The 12,500-nt window shown below is 49.7% G+C and overlaps 1 protein-coding gene across 1 annotated transcript in view; it reads left to right on the forward strand.

The window, feature by feature from the left end:
- The window catches only part of fbn1 (fibrillin 1), a 108,579-nt gene that overhangs the window by 77,830 nt on the left and 18,249 nt on the right, over positions 1-12,500 (forward strand). The window contains exons 56-59 of the mRNA XM_084123806.1: positions 1-8; positions 2,892-3,023; positions 3,108-3,233; positions 5,194-5,400. The exon at positions 1-8 is cut by the window's left edge and continues 115 nt beyond it. Coding sequence (XP_083979932.1) covers positions 1-8; positions 2,892-3,023; positions 3,108-3,233; positions 5,194-5,400 — 473 coding nt within the window. The remainder of the gene's footprint in view (positions 9-2,891; positions 3,024-3,107; positions 3,234-5,193; positions 5,401-12,500) is intronic.

A 12,500-nucleotide genomic window follows, 5' to 3' on the forward strand; every position in this document is an offset into this window, starting at 1 on the left:
GTGCAAAGGTAAAGACGAGCGCTTTCACCGCCATACACACACACACACACACACACACAGACACACATCATTAGGGGTGCAACAGATCTCAGTTGATCGTGATGCGTACGGACCAGCTGACCCACGGTTCGGCACGCGTGTGATTCGCAGATTAACTGCTAAATTTAACCATCATAGAGTAAAAGTTTATAATTTGGACATGTTTTGTCTTGTTAATTCACACACTCAAACAATTTGAAACACAGAAGAAGAGGCGAAAATTGACACTCGCGCGTGTTATCTGTGCGAACTGACACACACACACGAAGCGGACGCACGCAGAGAGAGAGAGAGAGAGAGACACCGATGGAGAGAGAGAGAGCGAGAGAGACACCGATGGAGATAGAGAGAGAGAGGCGCATTTCAGTCAGCGCTCGAACACTGAAATAATACTTTACGTCGTCTTGCGACCCTGTGAGCAAACTCTCCATTTTAGAGAGTCTGACAGCAGGTCTCAGGTGCACGCCCCCCCGCTCACGGCTCCTCCCCTCTGTCTCCGCTGGGCTCTGCCCACTTTTCTAGCATTTTTCAAATATTGCCAGTGGGTGGAGTCACTCTGACCAGGGGTTTAGTTACCCTTTAAACACATGCTGAAAGTGCTTGAGCCACGTTACGACATTCCGTCGCGCACCCACTTCAGCGAAAAGATTGTGGCAGATCTTTATGAGCAGGAGAAGAAAAAAGTTGTGGATGAACTATCCCGAGCATCCTCTGTTGCGCTCACGACAGACGGGTGGACATCCAGGGGAACGCAGAGCTATGTGACGATAACCGCTCACTTCATCACAGCTGACTGGGAGATGAGAAGTCCGGTGCTGCAGACACGCCCCCTCTACGAGAGTCACACAGGCACTCATCTTGCGCAGGTACTGACACAAGCAGTGGAGGAATGGAAGATAAAGAGGCCCAGTACTAATATCCCACTCACAACTGATAATGCCAAAAATCAAATAAATGCAGTGAATGAGGCTGGACTGGGCCCACAGATAGGGTGCTTTGCACATGTAGTGAATTTGGCATCACAGAAGGGAATCTCAGTCAATAGGATGGACCGCCTCCTTGGGAGGATCAGGAAGGTGGTTTCCTACTTCCACCGAAGCACAACAGCTGCTCATGTGCTTAAGACAATCTGGAGCAGCAGGCAGCTATATACTCTGCATTGACCGACAAGACCCTGAGGAAAAATGTCAAAGACATCATCACCCTGTCTGATGATGATGTGAGAGTGGCAGAGGAGGTCCTCCAGGTGCTTAAACCCCTCAAAACTGTTACATCTCTGCTGAGCACTGAAACTTCACCATCTGTGTCAATGATCCTGCCGCTGAAAACAAGGATTCTACAATCCATGGCTCCAAGTGTGGAAGACAGCACCATCACTCGAGATGTCAAGACTGCCATTAGAGAGGACCTGGAGCCCAGATACACTTCACCCCCTACTCTACAGGACTACCTTCACAGATCTCCTGCCCTGGATCCGAGGTTCAAGCCCCTGTCTCACATGGACCCTGCCCTACGCCAGAGGACATACAGTGACCTCACCACTGAGATTGTGAGCAGTCTGGGCACTGAAGACTGTGATGAGGTAAAGAAAAAGAGTATTATTTAAAAATGATGAATTTAAATCTAAATACATTTTTTATTTTCAGTAATAATGGCTTTTATTAAATGTTATTGCCACATTTTTCATGTCTATATGAAACATGAAAATAAATAATAGGTTTAATTAATCAACTAATCAAGGGTCAAGCTGCAGAGCCAACAGGAGCAAACCTGGACACATCTCCTCCACAAAAGTAGTCGGCGATGGCAGAGCTTTTTGGATAGACCTTTGCCAGCAAAGATATGGACAGCAAGACTCCTGCTGACATCATCAAAGAGGAGGTGGCATCCTACCTGGCAGCAAGCCATGGTGATCCACTGACATGGTGGAAGAGCAGTGAGTGTAAATACCCTCATATTGCCAAGATGCTATCTCGCTGTGCCAGGCTCTTCAGTTCCTTCCGAGAGAGTGTTCTCAACAGCAGGGGACATAGTGACTGCAAAGAGGTCCACACTCTCCCCAGATAATGTAGACATCCTTGTCTTTTTGAAAAAGAATTTGAAATTATAAGCTCAGGTATGCTTTGCTTTCTTTCTTTTATTCTTCTTTGATGATGTGGACATAGGCTTTATTTCACTATCCATGTTTCAAGGAAGAGGATGTGCCTTCTTATGTTGCACTTTAAGTTGTTTTTCATTATGTTAAAAAGAAGATATTATGCCTTGTGCACTTTAAGTTGATTTTATATATTTTAATTTAATAATTTAAAAGTGTTAATAAACAAAAAGACAAAACGTATGTTTATTTGTCTTGTCTTGTTTTTTGTTTTGTTTTTTTTCTGATTCGAAAAATGATCCGATCCGTGAGTTTTTTGATCCGTTGCACCCCTAGTGAACAGTTTATTCGGTCCGTGCTGTCGGCCTTAAAGTGACAGCGGCCTAATATTCCTAATGTTGTCTGTGTCATTAATATTAATAAAACAACAAAATACAGCTTTAACAAAGATGAAACTATATTTAATTTCTACAGTGAACAAATAGTTAGGCTCAATTATTAATTCCTGTATCTGAACACTACTGTTAGACTGTTAACTTTATTATTTAGAATTCATCTCTGCTTGTAATTTGTGTATTTGTTCTTATTACTGACTGTTCACTTGTCTTTAATAATGTTTGAACTTTATCAGTTTATCAGATTTTTTTTATTTATTCTTTTGCTGATCCTCAAAATCATCCTCAAAATCCGTAAATTAAGTTTTGTGATCCGTTGCACCTCTCCATATCACATGCTCATTCCCGCTGGTGTTCATCAGACCAGAACGAGTGTGAGGATGGGCTGGACGACTGCGCCTCCAGAGGGATGACCTGTAAGAATCTGATCGGCACGTACATGTGCATCTGCTCGCCGGGATACACCAGACAGCCCAACGGAGACAGCTGCGTGGGTGAGCCACACACACACACACACACACACACACACCGGCGCTCACATCAGCGCTCACAGTCATGACATGTGTGTTTGTGTGCAGATCTCAACGAGTGCACGGCCAAGCCTGGCATCTGTGAGAACGGGCGCTGCGAGAACACGGTGGGGAGTTACCGGTGCATCTGCGATCAGGGCTTCAGTCCCAGTCCCAGCAGAACCGAGTGCATCGGTAAGAGTGTGACCTCACTGTCAGTTCTGGCGGGTCACGTCAGTCAAGCTCTCGTCAGTGACTCTCAGCTGATCCTCGACCTGTAGGAACACGACTCTATCACTGTATTCATATATAATCTCGTCAGTATTATCAGCAGCTGTCGCGTTTCTCAGGAGCAAATTACCCTCCTCCCTCCCCAGCTCCTCCTCCCTCCCCAGCTCCTCCTCCCTCCCCAGCTCCTCCTCCCTCCCCAGCTCCACCTCCCTCCCCAGCTCCACCTCCCTCCCCAGCTCCTCCTCCCTCCCCAGCTCCTCCTCCCTCCCCAGCTCCTCCTGCCTCCCCAGCTCCTCCTCCCTCCCCAGCTCCACCTCCCTCCCCAGCTCCTCCTGCCTCCCTAGCTCCTCCTGCCTCCCCAGCTCCTCCTCCCTCCCCAGCTCCTCCTCCCTCCCCAGCTCCTCCTCCCTCCCCAGCTCCTCCTGCCTCCCCAGCTCCTCCTCCCTCCCCAGCTCCTCCTGCCTCCCCAGCTCCTCCTCCCTCCCCAGCTCCACCTCCCTCCCCAGCTCCTCCTGCCTCCCCAGCTCCTCCTCCCTCCCCAGCTCCTCCTCCCTCCCCAGCTCCTCCTGCCTCCCCAGCTCCTCCTCCCTCCCCAGCTCCTCCTGCCTCCCCAGCTCCTCCTGCCTCCCCAGCTCCTCCTCCCTCCCCAGCTCCTCCTCCCTCCCCAGCTCCTCCTGCCTCCCCAGCTCCACCTCCCTCCCCAGCTCCTCCTCCCTCCCCAGCTCCTCCTGCCTCCCCAGCTCCTCCTGCCTCCCCAGGTCCTCCTCCCTCCCCAGCTCCACCTCCCTCCCCAGCTCCTCCTGCCTCCCCAGCTCCTCCTGCCTCCCCAGCTCCTCCTCCCTCCCCAGCTCCACCTCCTTCCCCAGCTCCTCCTCCCTCCCCAGCTCCTCCTCCCTCCCCAGCTCCTCCTGCCTCCACAGCTCCTCCTCCCTCCCCTGTCCTCGAGCTGATGATGCGGTACTTGTCTCTGGAGTGTAGTCCTCATCAGAGTCAACAATGCTTTCATCATGGAAACTCTTACATGCAGAACACCGTATATGTTAAGAATCTTACACGAAATTCATCTTCATCACAGTGTAACTGATGGTAATGGAAAAACGTGTATGCAATGCAACCTGTTTTTAGCTTTGCCTTATAGATATAACTAGCTCGTTAGCGAATCAAAAAATATATATTTTAAACTTTACCAATATAAATATGCTAGCTTGATAGTGAGTACTAAAATACATCTTATTTGTTTATATTCATAATGATAAAGTTAGATTTTTTTATTACATGTGATTCTGACATGATGTCACTACATGCACTGTGCTCCTTCCTCTCCGCTCGTCTCAGGTAAATAATGCGTCTTCAGCTCAGCGGTCGGAGTCGCGCGTTCATGTGTTTTGGGGGCGTGGCTTTGGAAGGAGCCCAGAAGGGAGGGGGTGGAGTGAATGGAAATAATGAGCTGTCTTTAAAACAGTCGTGAGAGGTCTACAGACACTCGATTTTTATACTTTCTTTTTCAGAGTACTTACATTTTAATTATGTATTGATATATAAATAAAGTTTAAACAAATTTGGAAAAGAAGTTTTTTAGACAATTCCTACCTACCCTACCTTTAAAATATTGACATTAATGATATCTGCAATACATTCATGTTGGCTCTGTTCTATTTACCCTAAGGGGGGTTATTGCTGCTCTTATCCATGCTAGCCTGTTCTTGCCCAGAACAGAACCAATCCACCAATCCAGACTATATGCTAATGGTCAATCGTATTTGACGATAGTGGTCCTGACAGACATGATTCTCCTAAAACTCCATGACATCCAGTTGACATACATTGGTTAAGTTTTCATCTAAATCGCACTGTATGCTTATGATCGTGTTTGTTTTGCCAATAATGGTCGCTGTGTGTGTGTGTGTGTGTGTTTGTGTGTTAGATAACCGTCAGGGCTTCTGCTTCCTGGAGGTTCTCCAGACCATGTGTCAGATGAGTTCCAGCAGTCGGGTCAGCGTTAGGAAGTCCGAGTGCTGTTGTGACGGGGGCCGAGGCTGGGGGCCAAACTGTGAGATCTGCCCTTTACCCGGAACCACACACTACAGGAAGATGTGTCCACTCGGACCCGGATACACCACTGACGGCCAGGGTAACACACACACACACAGACACATACACACACACTACAGGAAGATGTGTCCACTCGGACCCGGATACACCACTGACGGCCAGGGTAACACACACACACTCACACACACACACATACACTACAGGAAGATGTGTCCACTCGGACCCGGATACACCACTGACGGCCAGGGTAACACACACACACACAGACACACACACACACTACAGGAAGATGTGTCCACTCGGACCCGGATACACCACTGACGGCCAGGGTAACACACACACACACACACACTCACACTACAGGAAGATGTGTCCACTCGGACCCGGATACACCACTGACGGCCAGGGTAACACACACACACACAGACACACAGACACACACACACTACAGGAAGATGTGTCCACTCGGACCCGGATACACCACTGACGGCCAGGGTAACACACACACACACACAGACACACACACACACTACAGGAAGATGTGTCCACTCGGACCCGGATACACCACTGACGGCCAGGGTAACACACACACACACTACAGGAAGATGTGTCCACTCGGACCCGGATACACCACTGATGGCCAGGGTAACACAGACACACACACACACACTACAGGAAGATGTGTCCACTCGGACCCGGATACACCACTGACGGCCAGGGTAACACACACACACACTACAGGAAGATGTGTCCACTCGGACCCGGATACACCACTGACGGCCAGGGTAACACACACACAGACACACACACACACTACAGGAAGATGTGTCCACTCGGACCCGGATACACCACTGACGGCCAGGGTAACACACACACACACTACAGGAAGATGTGTCCACTCGGACCCGGATACACCACTGACGGCCAGGGTAACACACAGACACACACACACACTACAGGAAGATGTGTCCACTCGGACCCGGATACACCACTGACGGCCAGGGTAACACACACACACACTACAGGAAGATGTGTCCACTCGGACCCGGATACACCACTGACGGCCAGGGTAACACACACACACACACACACAGACACACACACACACTACAGGAAGATGTGTCCACTCGGACCCGGATACACCACTGACGGCCAGGGTAACACTCACACTCACACACACACACACTACAGGAAGATGTGTCCACTCGGACCCGGATACACCACTGACGGCCAGGGTAACACACACACACACAGACACACACACACACACTACAGGAAGATGTGTCCACTCGGACCCGGATACACCACTGACGGCCAGGGTAACACACACACACACTACAGGAAGATGTGTCCACTCGGACCCGGATACACCACTGACGGCCAGGGTAACACACACACACACACACACAGACACACACACACACTACAGGAAGATGTGTCCACTCAGACCCGGATACACCACTGACGGCCAGGGTAACACACACACACACTACAGGAAGATGTGTCCACTCGGACCCGGATACACCACTGACGGCCAGGGTAACACACACACACACACACACAGACACACACACACACACTACAGGAAGATGTGTCCACTCGGACCCGGATACACCACTGACGGCCAGGGTAACACACACACATACACTACAGGAAGATGTGTCCACTCGGACCCGGATACACCACTGACGGCCAGGGTAACACACACACACACACATACACTACAGGAAGATGTGTCCACTCGGACCTGGATACACCACTGACGGCCAGGGTAACACACACACACACACACACACTACAGGAAGATGTGTCCACTCGGACCCGGATACACCACTGACGGCCAGGGTAACACTCACACTCACACACACACACACAGAGACACACACACACACTACAGAAAGATGTGTCCACTCGGACCCGGATACACCACTGACGGCCAGGGTAACACACACACACACTACAGGAAGATGTGTCCACTCGGACCCGGATACACCACTGACGGCCAGGGTAACACACACACACACACACACACACACAGACACACACACACACTACAGGAAGATGTGTCCACTCGGACCCGGATACACCACTGACGGCCAGGGTAACACACACACACACACACACATACACTACAGGAAAATGTGTCCACTCGGACCTGGATACACCACTGACGGCCAGGGTAACACACACACACACACACACTACAGGAAGATGTGTCCACTCGGACCCGGATACACCACTGACGGCCAGGGTAACACTCACACAAACACACACACACAGACACACACACACACACTACAGGAAGATGTGTCCACTCGGACCCGGATACACCACTGACGGCCAGGGTAACACACACACACACTACAGGAAGATGTGTCCACTCGGACCCGGATACACCACTGACGGCCAGGGTAACACACACACACACACAGACACACACACACACACTACAGGAAGATGTGTCCACTCGGACCCGGATACACCACTGACGGCCAGGGTAACACACACACATACACTACAGGAAGATGTGTCCACTCGGACCCGGATACACCACTGACGGCCAGGGTAACACACACACAGACACACACACACACTACAGGAAGATGTGTCCACTCGGACCCGGATACACCACTGACGGCCAGGGTAACACACACACACACTACAGGAAGATGTGTCCACTCTGACCCGGATACACCACTGACGGCCAGGGTAACACACACACACACACAGACACACACACTACAGGAAGATGTGTCCACTCGGACCTGGATACACCACTGACGGCCAGGGTAACACACACACACACACACATACACTACAGGAAGATGTGTCCACTCGGACCCGGATACACCACTGACGGCCAGGGTAACACACACACACACTCACACACACACACATACACTACAGGAAGATGTGTCCACTCGGACCTGGATACACCACTGACGGCCAGGGTAACACACACACACACACACACACTACAGGAAGATGTGTCCACTCGGACCCGGATACACCACTGACGGCCAGGGTAACACTCACACTCACACACACACACACACACAGACACACACACACACTACAGGAAGATGTGTCCACTCGGACCCGGATACACCACTGACGGCCAGGGTAACACACACAGACACACACACTACAGGAAGATGTGTCCATTCGGACCCGGATACACCACTGACGGCCAGGGTAACACACACACACACACATACACTACAGGAAGATGTGTCCACTCGGACCCGGATACACCACTGACGGCCAGGGTAACACACACACACACACACTACAGGAAGATGTGTCCACTCGGACCTGGATACACCACTGACGGCCAGGGTAACACACACACACACTACAGGAAGATGTGTCCACTCGGACCCGGATACACCACTGACGGCCAGGGTAACACACACACACACACACACACACACACACAGACACACACACACACTACAGGAAGATGTGTCCACTCGGACCCGGATACACCACTGACGGCCAGGGTAACACACACACACACACACATACACTACAGGAAAATGTGTCCACTCGGACCTGGATACACCACTGACGGCCAGGGTAACACACACACACACACACACACACACTACAGGAAGATGTGTCCACTCGGACCCGGATACACCACTGACGGCCAGGGTAACACTCACACACACACACACACACACACACACACACTACAGGAAGATGTGTCCACTCGGACCCGGATACACCACTGACGGCCAGGGTAACACACACACACACTACAGGAAGATGTGTCCACTCGGACCCGGATACACCACTGACGGCCAGGGTAACACACACAGACACCAAGGTTATAATCGTTAACGAAAACGAACGAAAAAACGAAAACTAGGTGCGAAAAAACATTGTCGTTAACTGAAATAAAAATAAAAACGAGGCATTACAAAAAAACGATAACTAACTAAAACTGTAATGTGTGTTTGGCAAAACGAACTAAAATAAAATAAAATTATAGAGTAAATGTCCTTAGTTTTCGTCTTTGTCAAGGTCTTTCATTTTTTAAATGCTATTTAAAACACGCAGCGTATTCCCTGCTCACCCTCCGTCTCTCTGTCACTCATGCGTCTCTCACATGCGCGCGCGCACACACACACACACACACAGCCCCTCCCCTCCGTGCACACCGTCTCCATGAGAACGAGTGTTCGTTCAACGTTGCAAGTACGCGAAAGGTTGGTATCTCCATCTCGTGAACACCTTTACACAATCACACATTAAAAAGTGGTATAAAAATATTTTAAATTCTGAATATAATTTTGTCAGTGTGTTAATGTTGACCCGAGAAGCGATTACGCCTTCTTTAGAAAGTTAACTAGTTGGAAAGTTAACTAGTCGCAAGTTTGAGGTAAAATGCACTTTTTGGTTGTGGTTGTCGATGTCAAAACACTATAAGCTATAAGCTGTGATTCAAATATTAAATAATGTTGTCATTTTTTTTACTTTTACACTGAATGTTTGCTGCTTCAATCCAGATGAGTAGGCCATTGACTATATAGGATAAATTAATGTGTGTGAAACTCACATTAATTAATTAATTAATTAGTGTGAAAATTTTACAGCTGTGGTATTTGTATAGGGTGTGATTTCTGTATAGAAGATGTGTAGATTTCTGGTACGGCGTGTGGATTTTGTAAGAGGTGAAGGAATTTCAATGGGGTGTGAATTTTTTCCTAAAATTGTATGACATTTTTGATGAGTTAGTATTACACAATACTTTTTCTGACCTTTTTGAATCTTGCCCCTGACAAATAACCCAAATTACAAAAAAGACTAAAACTAACGCTAAAACTAATAAAAACTAAACTAAAACTAAGCATTTTCAAAAAATAAAAACTAAACTAAACTAGCAAACCCACTTTAAAAACTAATTAAAACTGAACTAAATTTGAAAACAAAAAGACAAAACGAAATAAAAATAAAAACTAATGAAAAATGCAAAACTATAATAACCCTGACAGACACACACACACACACACTACAGGAAGATGTGTCCACTCGGACCCGGATACACCACTGACGGCCAGGGTAACACACACACATACACTACAGGAAGATGTGTCCACTCGGACCCGGATACACCACTGACGGCCAGGGTAACACACACACAGACACACACACACACTACAGGAAGATGTGTCCACTCGGACCCGGATACACCACTGACGGCCAGGGTAACACACACACACACTACAGGAAGATGTGTCCACTCTGACCCGGATACACCACTGACGGCCAGGGTAACACACACACACACACACACAGACACACACACTACAGGAAGATGTGTCCACTCGGACCTGGATACACCACTGACGACCAGGGTAACACACACACACACACACACATACACTACAGGAAGATGTGTCCACTCGGACCCGGATACACCACTGACGGCCAGGGTAACACACACACACTCACACACACACACATACACTACAGGAAGATGTGTCCACTCGGACCTGGATACACCACTGACGGCCAGGGTAACACACACACACACACACACACTACAGGAAGATGTGTCCACTCGGACCCGGATACACCACTGACGGCCAGGGTAACACTCACACTCACACACACACACACACACACACACAGACACACACACACACTACAGGAAGATGTGTCCACTCGGACCCGGATACACCACTGACGGCCAGGGTAACACACACACACACACTACAGGAAGATGTGTCCACTCGGACCCGGATACACCACTGACGGCCAGGGTAACACACACACACACACACACACACACACAGACACACACACTACAGGAAGATGTGTCCATTCGGACCCGGATACACCACTGACGGCCAGGGTAACACACACACACACACACACACACATACACTACAGGAAGATGTGTCCACTCGGACCCGGATACACCACTGACGGCCAGGGTAACACACACACACACACACACACACACAGACACACACACTACAGGAAGATGTGTCCACTCGGACCTGGATACACCACTGACGGCCAGGGTAACACACACACACACACACATACACTACAGGAAGATGTGTCCACTCGGACCCGGATACACCACTGACGGCCAGGGTAACACACACACACTCACACACACACACATACACTACAGGAAGATGTGTCCACTCGGACCTGGATACACCACTGACGGCCAGGGTAACACACACACACACACACACACTACAGGAAGATGTGTCCACTCGGACCCGGATACACCACTGACGGCCAGGGTAACACTCACACTCACACACACACACACACACACACAGACACACACACACACTACAGGAAGATGTGTCCACTCGGACCCGGATACACCACTGACGGCCAGGGTAACACACACACACACACTACAGGAAGATGTGTCCACTCGGACCCGGATACACCACTGACGGCCAGGGTAACACACACACACACACAGACACGTGTACACACTACAGGAAGATGTGTCCATTCGGACCCGGATACACCACTGACGGCCAGGGTAACACACACACACACACATACACTACAGGAAGATGTGTCCACTCGGACCCGGATACACCACTGACGGCCAGGGTAACACACACACACACACACACACACACACTACAGGAAGATGTGTCCACTCGGACCTGGATACACCACTGACGGCCAGGGTAACACACACACACACTACAGGAAGATGTGTCCACTCGGACCCGGATACACCACTGACGGCCAGGGTAACACTCACACACACACACACACACAGACACACACACACACTACAGGAAGATGTGTCCACTCGGACCCGGATACACCACTGACGGCCAGGGTAACACACACACACACTACAGGAAGATGTGTCCACTCGGACCCGGATACACCACTGACGGCCAGGGTAACACACACACACACACACACACACACACAGACACACACACACACTACAGGAAGATGTGTCCACTCGGACCCGGATACACCACTGACGGCCAGGGTAACACACACACACACACACACATACACTACAGGAAAATGTGTCCACTCGGACCTGGATACACCACTGACGGCCAGGGTAACACACACACACACACACACTACAGGAAGATGTGTCCACTCGGACCCGGATACACCACTGACGGCCAGGGTAACACTCACACACACACACACACACAGACA

This window comes from Abramis brama, assembly GCF_963993115.1.
Source record: "Abramis brama genome assembly, chromosome: 9".
NCBI lineage: Eukaryota > Metazoa > Chordata > Actinopteri > Cypriniformes > Leuciscidae > Abramis > Abramis brama.